Source organism: Erpetoichthys calabaricus, chromosome 10, assembly GCF_900747795.2.
Source record: "Erpetoichthys calabaricus chromosome 10, fErpCal1.3, whole genome shotgun sequence".
Lineage (NCBI taxonomy): Eukaryota > Metazoa > Chordata > Cladistia > Polypteriformes > Polypteridae > Erpetoichthys > Erpetoichthys calabaricus.
This window is the reverse complement of record NC_041403.2, coordinates 121,347,308-121,368,071: the sequence shown is the minus strand read 5'-3', so window position 1 is coordinate 121,368,071 and position 20,764 is coordinate 121,347,308. Positions and strand designations below refer to the sequence as shown.

Sequence of the window (20,764 nt, the reverse complement as noted above, 5' to 3'; positions counted from 1 at the left end):
TGAAAATAAGTCTTGGAATTCAATAACAGAGACAGCAGAATACCCAGAAAAGCAAACTGCTGCATGTACTGGGAGTGTGTGTGGTGCAGTGTGTGGTGGGGTACACAGAAAGCACTCAAACCTAATATCACCTATGTGAAGTGGCCATTGTAACCATGTGATGGCCCTAGGGCTTGCACATACTTCAGAGGACAAAACGTTCGTACACCTACATGAACATGCAGATGGTTATCCTTTTTAAACTATGTTTTTAATCCCACACAGTTTTCAAATGTGCATTTCTGTTTGGGATGTGTGTTGTCTGTGTTATTTACAGTAGAAAAGTATGGAGATCTGCAGACAGCTCTTCAGGAAAGTGTAGTTGTCTGAATTGACATTAAAACGTCACTCTCTTGTCTAGTCACATGTGTAAGTGGCACTTTAGCACAGTGGGTAAGATTATGAACTTTAAACCATATGGCTGCCAGGTCACTTGATTTTAATACTGACTATGTCCTTTAACCTGACCGTACACTAGATGTATGATATTTCAAGATTACACTGCTAGCCAACCATGTCTGACACCTGGTTTTGATTATATTTAGTGCTGTTGATAAGAAAAAATGAGTTTCCACTTATGAATAATAAGGGTACTCAGTCTACATATTTGTCTGCCCCAAAAGAATTAACAGAAACGTCACACAGTAGGATGCATTTTTATTTGTCAATAGAGAAAAGCCAAGCAAAATGACACCTTTTATTGGCTAATTAAAAAGATTACAATATGCAAGCTTTCGAGGCAATTCAGGACCCTTCTTCAGGCAAGATGTAATAATAAATTATTACATTATTACATTTTGCCTGAAGAAGTGGCCTGAGTTGCCTCGAAAGCTTGCATATTGTAATCTTTTTAGTTTGCCAATAAAAGGTGTCATTTTGCTTGGCTTTGCTGTACATTCATAATGGCTAACACGGTACAACACCCTAGTACTATTTGTCAATATAAATTTTCAATCGACTATCTATATTAGTTGTGAGGATGGAATGTAACTAATAAAAAAGAAACAGTGCAAATGAGATTGAGAATGGGATTGTATAGTAATGGAAAGTAAATTGAACAAATGACACAGCTCTGACAATACATGTTTGTGTGGCTTTATGCATAGCTTTCTAAGTTTGTCGCTGATTCAGTACAGCTATGGAGAAAGCTCCACAAGAACAGCCCACAAATGTTCAGGAAGAGGCAGTGAAAACAATAATAACCCACCTCATTACTTCTTCTCCTCTTCAGCCACAACAATGGAGACTCATTCTTTTCTCAAGTTCAGAAATATTTGCTTAATTCACTGCTATTTACTAAATAATAAAAGATTAATGCCTATATATCCAGTCCCTTTGATTGATCAGCTTGGCTTTGGTGATGCCATGAAAGAGGAAGTACGAGTGTGAGACTCATGAGAAGGAGTAAAGTTGTAAGATGGAGGCAGAGAGTTCCGCAATCAAAGACCGCAAGGATGAAACTAGACAGGAGATGAGAAAGATGCTTCAAATATAACAACACAGTCTTAGAAGGAGGTTTTATGAGAACGTGCTCAAGGGAGGCAGCACAGGTCAAGAGACATTCAGACACACACGAATACAGAGGAAAGGAGCTGAAGGGACACATATGGAAAGAGGTAACAAATTATTTTCAGTTATTCTATTACCTGTTTTTGACAGGTACCGTGGCTAGTTTATTAATAATTTACTAGCCATTGCACTTTGTTACCTTTCATTTTAGGTTAAAATGAGTACTTGGAATTTAGCAAAGCATGGTCAACATTAACAACATTTTCCATTGTTTCTTATAAGAGGAATAGACCCTCTATATATTTTGTTGCTATATGCCACTTTATTTTTACAATAAGAGTGCCATTTAATGTACAATAAATGTAAATGACTGACAGTGCTGTTTGTCCTCCATTTCAGGGACATGTCGGGCTATTCCAGGACCATATGCCACAAGACAGAAACCAACTGAATGGTACAGTACAACTGTCCTAAAGCTATACATTTGTTATGATGCCATTCACTGTAGAAAGTTACTGTACAATTTTTTTAAGCTTTCTTTTCCATATTTAACTTATACTAGGAGAGATGAAACCTCCTAATATTCAAACAGAAACTGAAAAACAAAATATAGAGATTGCCAAAGCTCTGCAGCAGAATGAAAAGATCTATTTATTTTGAAAGCAGTTATTTCCTTTGCTTTCCTCCGGATGCCTGACTGGTGATATCACCATTCCTGTGTCTTTCCCAACACTTATTCATTTTCACCACCATAAAGGCCTAGGTCAGGCTCCAGTAGGCAGAGAAAGGTGCCCAAAGTCACCTCCCTTTGGATATAACTCATCTTACATGCACCCCAGCCATCGCATACCCCTCCCTCTCTGTATGTGGTCACAAAGAAAGCAGTGGGAAACAAAGATGTTTTTCATTGTTTCTATACGTAAAACGTCTTTTGATTCATGTCCCAGAGGCACTCCCAAGTACTCGAAACTGAGGAAATTTTACATTGAAGTAGTTTCCTCCTGTGTAAACCAAGAGGGCGGCTGATTCAATCAGCCTTGTTGATTTGTTCTGTGATCTTGGACATATCACGTAAGCAGGCAGTGTTCGAAAAGAAGAAATATGAAAAACAAGTGGGATTGAGTTCACAATAGAAAGGTACTATATAAAGTTTGCTTTAATATTATAAGCAATTTTTTTTAAAAGAAACATAATAAATGTCACTAATGGAATCAGTCAGTGTTGCCACTGCCTTAATCTTAGTGCCCTCATACTGTAGTGTTGATCTGCTCAAATGGCAGCCTACAAATTTCAGGAACACAACAGCCTATCTAATTATCTCATTTGTCTGTTAAAATTATGCAAGTAAAGCCCAGAAAATGTTCTGTTACACCTGGTGTGAACCACTAGGGAGCATACAGCTCTCCAAACACCCAACGCAACAGACATAGGCACAAGTGCAGCACAACAAAAGGCTTTATTTACAGGGGGAAATGTTTTTTCTTCATTCCCCGTGCAGCACAGTTCACAAGCACAAGGCACACAATACAGCACTTTCTTTGACTTCTGTCTCTCAGTCTTTCCACCTCCACTCCTCCTGGCAAGCTTTGTCCTCTTCCTCCTGACTCTGAACACCTGAATGGAGTGAGGCGGCTCCTTTTATATTTCCGGGTGTAGCAGCAGTCCTGCTGAGGAGGGCTCAGCTGTCTCCCCTGCATCACCTGGCAGTGGCCATGGGCCCCAGTAGTGTTGAACTTCCATACTCCAAACTCTTGGAACCGTAGCAAGCCAGGAAGGCTGCCCTCTGTCGTCCCTGATGAGGGTTTGGTGGTTATTGCCCCGTACAAGCCTTAAGAAGGCGCCCCGGTCGGATAAGTGTCCCGGCTGTCCATTACACTAGATTCATCCATCCATTTTCCAACCCGCTGAATCCGAACACAGAGTCACGGGGGTCTGCTGGAGCCAATCCCAGCCAACACAAGGCGCAAGGCAGGAACCAATCCTGGGCAGGGTGCCAACCCACCGCAGGACACACACAAACACACCCACACACCAAGCACACACTAGGGACAATTTAGAATCGCCAATCCATCTAACCTGCATGTCTTTGGACTGTGGGAGAAAACCGGAGCGCCCGTAAGAAACCCACGCAGACACGGGGAGAACATGCAAACTCCATGCAGGGAGGACCCGGGAAGCGAACCCAGGTCCCCAGGTCTCCCAACTGCGAGGCAGCAGCGCTACCCATTGCGCCACCGTGCCGCCACACTAGATTCAAGGAATCAATATTATCACAAAACCAAAAACTCTAAATGGAACATGAAAAAAGTAAGAAAATTAGCAAACACAATTATGTACAGCTTGAAGAAAAAGGTCTTGTTTTTCTTATCAATTGATAATGGAATATATGGAGACAGAAGATGGAGGGAAAATAAAATGAGTGAGTTGAAATGAGCAACGCCGTAGTGGAACAGGGACTTACAGAAGCAAAAATGGAAACACTGTATACAGTATATTCTTCTGATGCACACCAACAGATCAAACAAGCTAACTGTTCTGTGATGGACATACAAAATCAAACTACTGAGCATCTGCTGGGTTATTAAAAAAATCAATGATATACTAGCACAAATGAATTTAAAAAATTACTGATATAGCTAGTAGGACTGGAAGGAGTCCTACAAAATGGAAGTGCTGTAAATGTGTAATCCTAGTGTCTGACTAACTTCAGCACCCACCTTATTCAAATCAAAGGTGTTATATTTCAGATAGGGCTCCATCCTTGGTTTCTATTGTTTTTGTTAGGTTTATTTGTTATTTTTTGATTAGTTATTTTTCTACTTTTTGTTTTGTTTGGGTTCTGTTATGTGTTATTTTCATTGTTTAGCTATTTTTCTGTTTTAAAGTTTTTCTTGGATCCTGTTATATGTTCTTTTCATATTATGTAATTTGGTTTTCAAATTGCATTATGATGTTATTGTAATTTATGTTCATTTTTTTAAGCTGTCTTCCATTAACTTTTTTATGTTTAGCTAAAGCAGATGGGGTCCCAGGACATTACAGGCAGCCCGCACAGAGGTTTGAGATGCCTTAGTCTAGTGCTGAGGCATTAACTCCAGCTCATGTCGTTTGGCTCCATCATTGTGCTTTTCTCCTTTTATAGATTTGTGTTCTTGTTTGATTTCTGGATATATTGACTTTGAAAAGTTAGTTGCATTCTTTTGATGTGTCTTTTGAATTTTGAAGCTTCTCTGAATTTAACAACTTAATGGATAATTTAGTTATTTTTAATTTATTTATTCATGATCATGGTATATATTAATTTGCAACATCAAATTGTGTTCTAAAGTGAAGCATTTTTTATAAATTTAAAAAAATTGTACTTGAAACATACAGTTGATCTAATGGGTACACAGGACTGTAGGAGAATGAAAAAGCCTAAAAACTTACCAAAATGTCCACGTTGAGGTAGCAGAGGTTTCAGTTTAGGAAAACATGAGTTTTGTGTTTAGGAGGCATCCTTGTGATAATGAAAGGAAACTCGAAATAATTATTTTATTTTTCTTGAGATAATAACACATTTCTTGTTCACTTCTCTGCTCACAGTTCCCATTGTGGGTAGAGTTATGACAACCCAACAAGCATCCAGCACCAAGCTATATTCTGCTTATAAAGCTACTTTTCCCTTTTTCTGTTTTTTCAACAGATGTGCTCTGCCATAGCTTGTAATAACAGTCAGATGTGTGCTTGCATCATGAGATTATTTTTTTCCTAAATGGCGCTTACTTTTCTCAGATTTCATTCTGTGTTGTTAGTTTACATAGACTATAGAGCAACATTCATCCTGAGTAGCATAGTGAAAAAAACACATAAGACTTCCATTATACTTTGTAACTAAATAGCAATAAATCTGAAGTTAACTGATTATACTACATTGTATTTTAAAGAAAAGCTTTTTGGAAGAGCCAAGCCAAGTGCATGTCACAGTTTTGGTGGTGTGTTCTTTGCATGATGATAAAAATGACGAAAAAGGCAGAGTGTACCATAAAGAACATTAAAGTGACACAAACAAATTCAATCATCAACTTTTTTAATGTATGATGAGTAGCTCTTGGTGAGGATTTGGCAATAAAAGAACTTGTTTGATTGAGAAAGCTCACTGACATACACTAATTCCAAATTAACCCATAAATACTCAGGAAGAACATGTAAAACTCACACAGATCCTGATGGTGTGATGCAGAAATGACAGCTCTGCACTACCTTGAGAAGCCAGCATGAAATAAGCTCTATGAATGACAGTGGCAGCAACAGTGGCAAAGGCTGGAAGTCAAGGGCATAGACTCTACACTTGCTGAGCCTGTAAACTATCACCTTGTTTGGAGGATCGAGTAGTCATACCTCCCATGACAAATTTCTAATATAGTTTTCATGTTTGATACAAAAATGACAACTGAGATTGAGCTTCTGATGTGTAGCCACTGGCACTGAGTCAGTTGAAAGAGTATCATAAGGATTGCCTCTGACCTCAGGTGAGTGGAGTGTTGCTGCGTGGTTGAAGCAGATGCTGACATAATGAAATAAGCTTCCATATAGTGAAAGAATAGAAGCAATTGTAAATGTGACTTTTTCAGTTATTATTGCCTAGTTGTCTAAAGAACAGAGACAGCAATCTACATTTGGATATCAACACACAATATCAATAGCACCGCTTGGCAATGACTTTCCTGTATGAATCCATGCTCCCGAAACATGCTGCGGAAGAAGGCAAGCTGCAGAGTACAGTGCATAGTCACCTCTGAAAATAACTAAATGTCACAGTGTTTTGCTATCTGATTTGTTTTCCTATTAAAATAAACATGGAAACTGTTTGCAACATTTAAGCCTGGATCAATACTCAATAACATTTTTGGCTTAAAAAATTATTTTTTGGTAAGTTTTAAGGCTTTTTCATTCACCTATGCACCCATGTAAGCTACCAAAATTTATAAAAAAAACTCTTTACTTAGAACAAATTTTTCTGTGGCAAATTAATAAATACCATGATTGTGAGGGATTAACTTTGACTTGCAAATTACCAATACTTTATCCTTTAAGTTGTTAAATTCACAGAAAAAATATCACAGAAGGAAAACTATCCAAAGAGCTTCAAAATTCTCTCTCATTGGAATTTACAAGCCTGGGTGTTGCTGTCAATGTACGCCACTGGCCTGAGTTTGAGTTTCAGAATCAGGCCTACTTTGGGTGTTCATACCTATTTTGCGAATGTACCCCTTTTCCAAGTTTTATGGTTAAAATCACATCAACAGATAGCTTTATGTTACATCAGATCCCGATTAAATGCTATTCAGTCACAAAAAATTGGGTTGATTCAATAAGCTTACTCAAGACAAAAAAAAAAGAGTGAGTGCCCTTAGGCAGAATGGAAGTACTAAAATATAACACACAAAATCGTAATTTTAAAATTAAACTGAAAAAACTAGGGAAACAAACAATAATTAAATCACCAAGACTAGAGTCAGTAATAATCTAAAGCCTGGATGCTGGGTAATGAGGACCGCTATCTTTTAATGGTTAAGGATGATGAAATAATATCACATGATATCATTGTCGCATGACATGCAAGTGGTGTAGCAGCAGCAAACAACATGCAAGAATCATGAATATATCAGTGGCAGTATTATTAAAGATAATCCATCCATTCATTATCCACCGCTTATCCGAGGTCGGGTCGTGGTGGCAGCAGCCAAAGCAGGGAAGCCCAGACCTCCCTCTCCCTGGCCACCTCCTCTAGCTCCTCTGGGAGGACCCCGAGGCATTCCAAGACCAGCCGGGAGATATAATCCCTCCAGCGTGTCCTGGGTGGGAGGCGTCCAGCGGGCATCCTAACCAGATGCCCAAACCACCTCAACTGACTCCTCTCAATGCGGAGGAGCAGCGACTCTACTCTGAGTCTCTCCCAGATAACTCAACTCCTCACCCTATCTCTAAGGTAAAGTCCAGCCACCCTGCGGAGAAAACTAATTTCGGCCATTTGTATCCGCGATATTGCTCTTTCGGTCACTACCCAAAGCTCGTAGCCATAGGTGAGGGTAGGAACATAGATCGACTGGTAAGTCGACAGCCTCGCCTTTTCGCTCAGCTCTCTCTTCACCACAACGGACCGTTGAAGAGCCCGCATTACTGCGGATGCCGCACTGATCCGTCTGTCAACCTCCCACTCCATTCTTCCCTCACTCGTGAACAAGACCCCGAGATACTTGAACTCCTCCACTTGAGGCAGTAATGTGTTCCCAACCCGGAGAGAGCATTCCACCCTTTTCCGGCTGAGAATCATGGCCTCGGATTTAGAGGTGCTGACTCTCATCCCCGCTGCTTCGCACTTGGCTGCGAACCGCTCCAGTGAGAGCTGGAGGTCACTGTCCGATGAAGCCAACAGAACCACGTCATCCGCAAATAGCAGAGACAAGATTCTGAGGTCACCGAACAAGACCCCCTCCACTTCTTGGCTGCGCCTAGAAATTCTGTCCATATAACTTATGAACAGAATCAGTGACAAAGGGAAGCCCTGGTGGAGTCCAACCTCAACAGGAAACGAGTCCGACTTATTACCGGCAATGTGGACCAAGCTCCTGCTCCACCTGTACAGGGGCTGAATGGCTCGTAACAACGAGCCTTGTACCCCGTACTCTTGGAGCACACCCCACAGGATGCTTCGAGGGACATGGTCGAATGCCTTCTCCAAATCCACAAAACACAAGTGGACTGGTTGGGTAAACTCCCATGCCTCCTCCAAGATCTTGGCCAGGGTGTAGAGCTGGTCCAGTGTTCCACGGCTGGGACGGAATCCACATTGTTCCTCTTGAATCCGAGATTCGACCATCGACCGAACTCTCTTCTCCAGCACCCCTGAATAGACCTTACCGGGGAGGCTGAGGAGTGTGATCCCGCTATAGCTGAAGCACATCCTCCGGTCATCCTTCTTAAAAAGGGGGACCACCACCCTGGTTTGCCAATCCAGAGGCACTGCCCCCGATGTCCATGCGATGTTGCAGAGACGTGTCAACCAGGACAGCACCACAACATCCAGAGCCTTGAGGAACCCAGGGTGAACCTCATCCACCCCAGGGGCCCTGCCACCTTTTTAACTACCTCGGCGACCTCAGCCCCTGTTATGGACACAATGTTGGTGGAGCACCGCTTTCCCCTCCTGAGGCGCCTGACGGTTTGCCAGAACCTTCTCGGTGCCGACCGAAAGTCGTTTTCCATGGCTTCCCCAAACTCCTCCCATGTCCGAGTTTTTGCCTCTGCAACAGCCGATGCTGCCACACGCGTGGCCCGCCGGTACCTCTCAGCTGTCTCTGGAGTCCCACTGGTCAACCAGACATGATAGGACTCTTTCTTCAGCTTTAAGGCCTCTCGAACCTTAGATGTCCACTACCGGGTTTGTGGATTGCCGCCATGAGAGGCAGCGACAACCTTGCGGCCACAGCTCCGTTCTGCTGCTTTGACAATGGAGGCTCGGAACATGGTCCATTCAGACTCAATGTCCTTCGTCTCCCTCGGAATGAGGTTGAAGTTCTGCCGGAGGTGGCAGTTAAAGATCTTTCTGACCGGTTCCTCCACCAGACGTTCCCAGCAGACCCTCATTATTCGTTTGGGTCTGTCTGGTCTGTCCAGCAGCCTCTCCTGCCATCTGATCCAACTTACCACCAGGTGGTGATCAGTTGACAGCTCAGCCCCTCTCTTCACCCAAGTGTCCAAGACAAAAGGTCGCAGATCTGATGACACGATTACAAAGTCGATCATCGAACTGCGACCTTGGGCATCTTGGCACCAAGTGCACCTATGGACACCCTTATGCTCGAACATGGTGTTCGTTATGGACAATCCATGGCCAGCACAGAAGTCCAATAACTGAACACCACTCGAGTTTAGATCAGGGAGGCCGTTCCTTCCAATCACACCTCTCCAGGTTTCACTGTCGTTGCTAACGTAAGCGTTTAAGTCTCCCAGCAGGACGATAGAGTCCCTAGCGCCTCTTCCAGGGACTCCAAGAAGGCTGGGTACTCTGAACTGTTGTTCGGCGCATAAGAGCAAACAACAGTCAGAGTCCTTCCCCCAACTCGAAGGCGTAGGGAAACAACCATCTCGTCCAACGGGGAGAATGTACAGGCCTTCAGCCAGGGGGCCATAAGCAAGCCCACCCCTGCCTAATGCCTCTCACCCATAGCAACTCCAGCGTGGAACAAAGTCCAGCCTCACTCAAGAGGAATGGATCCAGAGCCCAGACCATGCGTAGAGGTAAGCCCGACTCTATCTAGCCGGTACCTCTCAACCTCTCGCACCAATTCAGGCTCCTTCCCTGCCAGAGAGGTAATATTCCATGTCCCAAGAGCCAGTTTCGGCAACCGAGGGTCGGAACGCCAGAGTTCCCGCCTTCGGCTACCACCCATATCGCATTGCACCCAACCTCTATGGCCTCTCTTGCAGGTGGTGGGACCACAAGAGAGCGGAACCACGTTGCTCCTTCGGGCTGAGCCTGGCTGGGCCCTGCAGTCGAAGGCCCAGCCACCAGGTGCTTGCCAGTGAGCCCCTCCCCCGGGCATGGCTCCAGGGTGGGGCCCCGGGTACCCTTTCCCAGGCAAGGGAAATGCCGATCCTTGGTTTAACTCCATATGGGGTCTCAGGATCGAGTTTGGATCTTCACCTCAGACCTGTTTGCCTTGGGAAGCCCTACCAGGAGCATGTAGCTCCCGACAACATAGCTTGGAGGATCACTAGATCGCACAAGCCCTTCTGCCATGGCAAGGCCTCGATCCAAATTAAAGATATTAATTAAAGGTATTAAAGATAAAAGACCACAAAATGGTTGTGTGATGATGTCATCCTTCTTAAAATAAAAGTTGACAATCACATAAAAACACAAAGAATTTTTTTTTAAATGGTGCAAAACAAATTATGGAGTCCACATATGCAGGTTCTGATAAAAAATATGCACATCATAATGCAGGAATGACAAAACAATATTTTTATTTATAGATTGTAAAATGAGAAAGGGCATTCCAGCCAGGAAGTAGGAGGATCTTTTATCCAGATGGGAGGCCAGGGCAGAATGGTACACGAATTGGCCTTTGAGAAGGAGAAATAACTGTGCCCGGCTAGTATGATTTAACAGATGAACTAACAGAAGTTGACAATCAGGAGCTGTTCCATCCCCCATACACCAGGTAGCAGTTGTTCACTGGTCTAGATTTTTGCCACAATAAACTTTAAATTGCAGGTTTCTGGAAACTGGATGGCCAGAAAGTCCTGCCAACTGCATCAATTGTGACACACAAGGATGCACCAGTGAGCCCCAAACCCAAGACACAGTAACCTCCAACATGATTTTAGAGTAGAATAACGTATTTTTATTCATAGACATTACTTCTTTTACAAACACCTCTCCAAATAACAGTCACAATTTTTTCTCCTTACTGCCTCTGCTAAGTGCTGCTTCCTTACTCTGACTCATTAATGTGAGGCAGCAGGCTCCAAATTTTTGCAGGGTCCAGGAATGCTTCCGGTGCCAAGCCATACCTTCCAGGAAGCACTTCTGGGACATAGAAAAAGTAGGGAGGTCCTCCCTTGACAGCGCCCTATGTTAGTACATAGGGACCCCAACAGGATACTCCATCTCCCAGGCACCCCTGCGGCCATCCCAGTTGGGTTCCCATATGATGACCACTGCCACCAAGTGTATGGGGAATGGAACAACTCTCAATTCCCAGCTTCTGTTAGTTTGTCTCTTAAATGATACCACCTGGGCAAAAGTTATTTCTCCTGGCCAGCAGCCAATGCGTGCCATTCTGGCACCCCGTCCAGGTAATGATTCTTCCATCTCCTGCAAGATGTATTTATTTGTTTATTTTCTGCTATAGTGGCCATTTAGATTTTTGATTCCAGACACTCACTTAAAACCAACTCACTAAAAACTGGAGCTAAAAAAGAAAACTATCACACTTGCAAGCTGTTTCATAAGAGCATATTCTGTTAATGCGGATATGAAGGAAAGAAAAAAAACTACTATAAAAAAAGGAGTCAGTCAATTTGTAATAAAACCTGGTTCTTTGCACGCACATTGGAGAATGTTTAGTGTATCCTTCAGCAAGGTATAACAAACATTGTTGCAGTAAGGACTATAACAGCACCTATCAAGAGTGGATTCCTGCATTGCAGATGCCCCTGTCCAGGCAGTCTTCATCCCCTGTGACACTGGACTATTGGTTACAAATGGATGAATGGACCCAGGATTATAAAATGGCATCACTAATTATTGTGCCATCGTATTTGCACACTACCAGTTTGAAATTTGTACTTTCTTTCTGAGCCTCTATGGTTTGTTTTTTTGAGTACTCAATTCAGGTGCATTGGCAACTGTAAAATGGTCCCACAGAGTGACCAGAGCTGTATATGAGTGTGAGTGCGCCCCTCATTTGGACTGCATTTTTTTTGCCCCTGGTTGGTTCCTACCTTAGGTTTTATGCTTTGAGACTGTGATCTGGATAAGTGGGTTACAAAAATGGATGAATAGTTGGTTTGAACTTTACAGAGAGGTGCCTCCTTAATGTTTTAATTAAGAACAAAAAAGATTAAGTTAACTTGGGTGTGTACCACGGGAAGGCTTGTACAAATAAACCCCACTGCGAAGTAGGTCTAAGAAAAAGGATGGACTACTAAAATGAGTTCTTCAAAAAAGAGGCACAAATTTTTACAGGTTCAAAGAAGATTACAGTATTCACAAAGACTTCAGAGACTTCTAATCAAAACCAGAATTAGAAAGTAAGCACTCACCATATGATGGAACTCCATATCCCTGGCCATGGTGGGGGTACGGTACATACGAGGGAGGTTGCTGGATGCCGCTACCATAAGGGGTCTGCCCATAGGCAGACATGCTAGACATTAGGCTGGCGGATCTGCAGATGTAAAACATGGAGACAGAGGTATGTAGGTCTTTATACAGTACTTAGCAATTTAGACAGTTATCTTGGACTGTTGGAAAATTATGACGGCTTTATGCTTTTAACTAGACTAAAGGTAAAACAAAAGAATTTGTTTCTTTAGCACACACACACAGATGAGGAATAGACAAACGACCCAAGGAATGTGTTATTCAGTAGAGGCCAATACTGTTCCTTGCACTGTTAAGCAAAATGGAAGGGCTTGCCCACAACAAAAGGAACATTCAAGTCAGTCTTTTTTCATTCATTACAACATCAGAACATTATAACAGTTTTGACAAGTACAGGCCATTTATTTATCTAATTTTCCAAATTATGACTAAGCTAAGTTTTGAAGGTTCCTAAATTCTTACTAGCTACCACACTGCCTAATAACTTATTGCATGTAGCCCTGGATGAAATAAAATAATCCATTTTTTTTCTTCTAGAATTTGATACATCTTTCTGTCAAGGGCATTTTCTCACACTTTCCCCATGTATGTTAAACAAGTCAAGCCGTTAATACTCCATGTAGGACATCATGAGATTGAAATCGGAAATGGTGGACAGACTTCAAAATGCACAAATGTCTCTGCTAACATTTAAAAGTCACAGAAAGTCCATCTTACAGCCCTCATATCTGGTCATTCAACTGAGGTGCAGGGACCTTACACCCATGTATGACCTCTGTGGAGAGTGGAGGAAAAACCAGCCAACTTGGGTAAGCCCAGACAGTGATAATTAAATTGGAGACAGTAAAAATAATGATGACATGCACATACCCAATATAAATTTTTCTAAACTCCCCAAAGTTTAATGGTCCACCAAAATATCAGTTCTAAATTAGTTTAATCAGCCATGCATTATACCAACAGGTCATGTGTTTTAAAACCAGTTTCAGCACACTGGATAAATTAAATTACGGAGAAAACTGGATCCACGAACTCATCTCACGCCTCTCATAACTGGCTGCTGAAACAGCAGTCTCACTGTACAAACACTCCATTTACACAAAAATGACACTCACTCTGTTCAAAAAGTAAAGATCCAAAAAATTACTGAAAATTACATAGCTAGTTTACTTGTCTTACCTGCTGGCTATGGCAGAGTTGGGTGTCAGGTGCCAGAGGTGAGCTGTTAAAAAAAAAAGAACAGAGAAAACGTGAAACTCGGTCTAGTGTTTCATTTCCGTGTTCATGGACCTCCTCGAAAATGGAGGAGAATAAACAGCAGTATGTGCATGACGCTCATGAATTCCTCTGTAGCTCCTGTCCTTTTGAATGAACAAAGAAGAGAAATGACGTTACAGCATGAAATACAACTGCTGGGAGAAATAAGAATTGATAAAACTGACCGCAAGAATAGTCCTAATTTGTCAAGGCAAAAAAAATAAATCTCACCTGAGTCTTGAGTAAAGTTAACTCCTGAGGCTTTTAGTAGTTCAGCAGCATTCAGGTTCTTTAATTTGTCTGAAAGCAATGAAATGTAACTTTAGCCATTCCAACATTTGCTATACACAATAATGAGTGTGAAATAACATTTGCACTACGATATAATAGAAAGAAGCACAACACTAAGATAATACTGCAGTCATGTATACACTTAGAATACATAAAACTATAAGAGGTACCAACAACAGTTTTTGCCACCCCTCATATTTAAATAGGGGACTGCTATGTCACAAATTAGGCTTCACCATCAAAATGAATGCAAGAAAATCAATTTGAAAAAAGAACAGGCTTAAAGTAAATGGTGTCATCAAAAATGTCAGAAAAATAATATGCTACATTAAATACAAGTCATTTCAGAGAAACTAACCAAAAACAAAACCTATAAAAGTTCCAAAATGATCTCAGGTGGGAGACATGAAGCACGATATCGGGACCACTAGGTGGCCAATAGCCTGGTGTCCATGGAGTCAGCACAGATTTCAGTAAGTGATCCTGGGGTTTGGCCAAAAAGTGAATATCATCATGCACCATTTCTGTTTTGTTTGTCAAAAGGAAGGCAAACTTTTACAATGGAGGTGACCAGAAGAAGAAACATTAGTAAACCAAGCCAAAAGAATCATTATTGAGGGTTAATTTTATCTTTCATTAAAATAAAAACATTAGCCAAAAATCAAAGTTGAAGTCGGACAAAGTGTTGGAGAATACTAATAGCAAACACTCACACCAATTCTTTTAGGATTATTCACAAACTTGAATGACCAGGAAGTCCACGGCACCATCAATCAAAACTTACACAGTAAACAGTTAAACTTGGAACTGTTTTTTGTTTTTGGGGTGAGGTCAGTGCTGTGCACCTCCAAGTTGTTGCATAGCAATGTCATAGCAACTGCTTTTGAAAATGCTAGCATGTATGAAAACTAAGACGCATCAGAAAAAGATGCTACAAAACAACTCTCTAGCTAATAAACTGTCCAAGCTGAATACTGTGACCCAGAAGAAAAATCAGTATTGCACATAAAAAAGCCAAAATAGGTTTGGAAGAGTGTGTTAAAAAAAAAATAACAAAGTGTACCAAAAAAAAAATCGACAGTATTACAATATGCCTGGCTCATGAAACTCAAAAGAGGCTTTAATTCCAAAACTAGGCACCAAGGCTCAAATAAGGTCTAAAAACAAAATAAGCCCCAATCAAACTTGAGAAGCAGGTTTTGCAGCAGCCTGCACAGGCTAAAGGAGAGGTAAAGGGTTCAAAATTTAACAGAGAGAGGGGAACCACAACACTCCTGAGGCCTTAATACCAAAACAAATTTCCTTTCTATTTAAAAATTTGATTAGCAAAAAGATTTAAAACAAAGGACAAAAGAGGTATCAAAACAAGATAGGCCTAATATCTAAACCTAAAAGCAAACAAAACCAAGTCTGTGATCTTGTAAATGAAATCCTAAAACACAGCCAAAGTCCACACACTAAAGAATAAAAAGAAAACCCCACTTACAAAAGCAAAATCCAACACCATAATCAAAGAGGAGAAGAAGAGCTGAACAGCAGAGAATATGGTCAATTCTCATTATCTGCAGAGGTATGTTCATAAAAAATCCTGGTTTGATTCTATGGGAAAAATGGGTTTAGGTTCCAGCAGCACGCTGACTCAGGGAAAAGACATGTGGAGGAGATGGGGTCGGGCTCCATAATGATCGTAATGCAGAAACCATGTTATGACATATACTTCCTCTATAGTAAAGTTCAATTGTTTTCTAGGTGATCCGTCAGAGGCTGCAGCACAGCTGGGCTGATCTGAGGACCTCACTTAAACCATCTGATCAATGGGTGGTGTGCACAAACGGTATTGGCTTAAACAGTATAAGCTTATGGCCCACACTTACTGGAAATACATCGTTCATGTGGAACAATTGCAAACCCCAGTCCTTGTCAGGAGTGGGGTTACCTTGTCCAGGTTTGGCTTGAACAACAGAGGTTTAACGCATCAGGTAGACAAAAGTTGATCCATTCAGTGTTGCGCACAGAATTTCAGAATTTTTTTTTCCGTGGTGTATGGCCACAAATAGGTGAGACTACACTGTGGGTGTTGCAAAATAGATTAAACTTTTGCAATAGCAGATAAACAAATCCATGGGAACAGAATCGATAGATAGTGAGGATTTACTGTTTTAACATTTCAGCAAGGGACTTAAGACTCTCAGTCCTTTATAAATTGACATGATAAGGACATGTTAATTTGCCCACAGATTAAAAGAGCCAAAAGACATAGTCAAGCAAAGCGAAGTGCCAAAACTAGGAAAGCAAACAGAATCAAGAAACCAGAACTAACAGGATTAGATGAATGTGAAAGTTAAAGCCAAAAGCAAAGTCAAAACCAAAATACGAAACTGAATTGTAAGATACAATTTGTGAAATTAGCTAACTACTGCTAAGTAGTTTGAAAAGTTGCTTTATCCATTGAGGGATAAGGCATCCTGTAATGTCATCATTGGCGATACTCATAGTCACGTGACTGGAACCAAGGTGCTACATAAACAAAGAAAACCAAATAGTAACGAAATCCAACTTTGAAAATTAAAAAATTAAAAAAATAAAAACATGAAACTGACACCAAAACTACATTCCTTGTGTAAAAAAAATGCAAGCATATAAGTGTCAAATACTACACCCTTAAGCTGTAACATTAAGGGGCCCTGGCCCCATTATGTTTAACAAACAGGTGACAAGGAACATAAGCTAGAAAGCTAAGAAATACATAATTAGCTGTGATACATTAATAAAGAAATAATAAATAAATAAAAAAGCATGCTCTTTGAGAAAAAATGCAACATAAACTGAAAGAATGTACAAGCAGAACTTACTAAATAATGGTAAAATGATTTAAAAAAAAAAACGCTTGAGAAAATGAATGATGATGCTGATGGCTTTGAATGCGGAGTCAGGCAGGAGAGTTTTGGGGTGAAGGCTCAATGGCAGAAGGAAACAGCAAGGATCAGAAGAGTTAGAAATGGGAGAGGAGAAAGCTGTGTATTACCGTGGCACCTGGGAGGGATCATGCTAAAACTTATTTTGAACTTTTAAGCTCACCCTTTGTTTATCACTCCCTTGTCAGAAAAATAATTGCACAATTTGTTTATACTTTTGACATCCCTGAAGGTATTCAGGGTGTGGACAGACACAATAAATGTCATGTTTAAGCCAGGAATTCTCCCCGGCGTATGTTTTAATTTCATTTTTATGTCCTTTATCATCATTTTTGATTCATTAATTACTATTGCTTACATTAATATTATTATTTGTTTACAGGTAAAATTCCATTACAATGAATATCTTTATAACTAAATTTTCATTACAACGAAGTAATTTTATGGCCCCAGCAATTTCACCATATGACAAGAGTCTATAGAAATCTTGTTACTACGAAATACATTCAGCAGATACTTTTATTACAATGAAGTGCCCAAAAGACCTTGAAATGCCTGAATGAATCATCCACAGAGCAGTTAGTTCTCAGCCTTGTTGTGCACAACGATCCCCAAAAGAAACATTGTAAATTTTTGTTTTCTTTCTTCGAACTTTCTTGTACAGTGGAACCTTGGGCTCACGAACGTCTCGGATCAAGTACAAATCAGGTTACGACCAAAAAGTTTGCCAAACTATTGCATCTGTTCATGACCACACACTCAAGTGATGAACAAGCCAGTTTCCTTTCCGGTTCGTACGCGCTGATGATTTCCACATGTGTTCAGTCTCTCCCTGTGCATTCCCTGTGCAGCGAGCGAGCCAGCGAGCGAGAGCACGAGAGAGCGAGAGAGAGAGAGGGCTGGTTGCGTAAGGTCGAGAAGGCAGTTAAAGAATGCACCGGGCTTGTTTTTAAAGAGACTGATTCGAGCATTGTTTTAACCTCGTTGTATTTAATGAAGACTTTTTTCTATTGGATTTTAACCTCCACTTCACTTCTGTTTACAGCGATCGGTTCGTAGCATGCATTGTTGCAATGTTACTTTTCTTGGTTGTTTATTAAATTACGGATTTTTCAAATGTTCATGTTTTCCCTGTGCTTAAAGCTCATTTAAAAAAAAGTGTTTGTAAGGCTATAGCGTGAATTCTTGCAATGTTACTTTTTTCTGTTCAAGGTTTTCTCAGTGTTATTCAATGTTTTTACATTTAGTTTACTATTACGCTGTGCATTTTATGGTATAATTATCTGTTTTTGTGCTTAAAAATCTTTAAAAAAATATATTTACATACAGTTCGTATGGTCTGGAATGGATTAATTGCATTTACTGTAATATAGGCGCTATATAGCGCCCGACCCGGCACAGACTTACTCAGAGGCACGTGTAAAACAAACAGTTTCTTTATTTTTCTTCAACTGGAGGGCACGTCTTCCCCGTAATCCCTCCAGCCACAACACAGTCCCACGAGCACTTAATATATCACACACAATACTTCTTCTCTCCACCTTGGCACCACCACTCCTCCCAGGCAACCTCGTCCTCTTCCTCCTGATTCTGGCTCCTGAGTGGTGGATGCTGGCCCTTTTTATAGCCCACCCGGAAGTGCTCCAGGTGCTTGATCACCTGCGGCTAATTGTACTTCCGGGTGGGGCTGCAGAGATGTCCAGGTGGGTTCCTGGCTCCATGCAGCACCTCCTGGTGGCCACTCCAGCTCCCCACAGGGTTGTGGAGAACTCCATCTCCCAGGAAACCCTGCGGGAAACTGAAGCACCATCATCAGCCAGGGAGGCTGCCACCAAGCGTCCCGGGGGAGGTAGTGAGATGTCCATAGCTGCTCCCCCGGAACATATACAGAAGGGGCGTCCCGGCCGGGCATGGGACCTGGCCGCCTGTCACAATATACAGAAGGGGCGTTCTGCCTGTCACATTACATACAATCCTATGGGGGGAATTACTTCGGGTCACGATCACATCGGGTTATGACCAGAGTTTTGGAACGAATTAAGGTTGTGACCCGAGGTTCCACTGTACTGTTTTTTTGCTGTTTTTGTTTTCTGTGGTTTTCAGTGATGCCTTTTGCTTATTGCTCATTAACATTTGAAAAATATCCATTGGAATTTAACTCATTGTCACACTCCTATAGAAATGGCAGACATGAAAAAATGACAACATTTCATATTACAAAAAAAAATTTTTTAAATGTTTGCGGATCTCGATTCTGGCAAAAAGAAAAAAGACATTGGCAGTGAATTCGGAATTTCGCCATTGCCATCGACACTGTCAACTTTTTTGAAAGACCAACCAAAAAAAAAAGAAAAATCTCGGGTTGCAAACATTTATGAACTGCTACAGTGATGCTAGTTTAAGAAACATTCCTATTAATGCAGCACTCATTCAAGAAAATGTGAGGTTTCTAAACTCTCTTGGGAACTCCTCCAACTGGACGACATGCCGAAGGACGTCCCGAAGTGCGATCACCGCGTCTGTGGAAGACTATTTATCCGTTGCTGGGGCAACAGCAGGCTCACAGCTCTGCTGCAGCTCGCCGCTGAAACAAACAGAAAAAATCTCAATGGGTGATGCAAGGAACATTGTAAATGCAGGGCACAGTATTACTTGGCCACTAACCTAGCCACAACCCTGCCTGACTGCTGTGTCTGTGTACAGGAGAGTGGCAGATCACGCTACGATAAATAACTGTGCTGTTCCTATTTCAAGCTGAATAATGCTGGTTTTGCTAAAGTACTGAGACTCAGTCTCATCTTTTGGGGTGCAAGACAGGAACTTATAGCGTGACCACGATCTTTTGGGATTTGCTTCTGTGGCACCTCACTGCAGCGCTGTGAGCCTGCTGTTGCCCTGCCCCGGAAAAGGACAAGCAATCTTCCACAGATGCGGAAATCGCACTTCGGGGCACACTTCAGTGTGTCGTCCCATTGGGTGAGGGGAGTCCCAAAAGAGTTCAGAAACCTCACAAAATGAAGAAGAAAAGGATGATTCTGCTTCTGATTGGTAACTGTGCTGCACACAGCGTTGAATTCCTCCCACCCAATTGCACAGCAGTGCTTCAACCATTGGATTTGGGCATCAGTCACAACCTGAATGTGTATTATTGCAAGGAAATGCTGAGAAAAATTCTCATCAGCATAACTTGTAGACAGGAGGAGATTAAAATTAACGTGAAAGAAGCTATTGAAATGATTGTAAACGCCTGGACGCAAGTTAAAGAAAGCACTATAGTGACAAATACAGAATCTCATTACTACAAAATTTTCATTACAACGAAATATTTTTTAGGTCCTAGGCAGTTCATTGTAACGGAATTTTACCTGTATATTATTTGTCTAATTGTGTATTCTCTGTCAATTTGATTTTATTTATCTATGAGTTATATTTATCTGCCAAAGACATTTAATATAATACTGTACATTCAGAAATAGTGTTCCTGTACTGCCTTTCTTTTGTATCTTCACATGTTTCAACTTCTCTTGCCCCACAGGTATCTGCAGAATTCTTCCTACGTGTTTCCTTCATATCCTCATGTTTCTCAAGTCCCAGTGTTACTTCTATTAACTGTGATCCAGTAAAAGCTGCTTCTCAGACTCTGTCATTTTGAGACATATTTGCTCACCTCCTGTATGCACTTGGGCTACCAACAATGGTGGACTGGAGCCTATTACCACTGAAACAGAACATTCATATTCTTTTCAAATATCTGTCATCTTTGAAGGAGATTTGAGTTGCAGACCGTTAGTATTTAGTGACCCAACATCACTTGGTATATTATTAGCTTTCTTACCATTTAAATGCTCCATGTTAAATTCTTTTTTGTAACATTAAG

At 41.3% G+C, this 20,764-nt stretch overlaps 1 protein-coding gene across 2 annotated transcripts in view; it reads right to left on the bottom strand.

Annotated features, from left to right (window-relative positions):
- Nucleotides 1-20,764, bottom strand: part of eya2 (EYA transcriptional coactivator and phosphatase 2) — a 184,593-nt gene that overhangs the window by 88,564 nt on the left and 75,265 nt on the right. For both annotated transcript variants that reach the window (XM_028811847.2, XM_051932834.1), the window contains 3 exons: nt 13,913-13,981; nt 13,604-13,646; nt 12,364-12,488 (listed from right to left, as the gene is read on the bottom strand). In XM_028811847.2, coding sequence (XP_028667680.1) covers nt 12,364-12,488; nt 13,604-13,646; nt 13,913-13,981 — 237 coding nt within the window. The remainder of the gene's footprint in view (nt 1-12,363; nt 12,489-13,603; nt 13,647-13,912; nt 13,982-20,764) is intronic.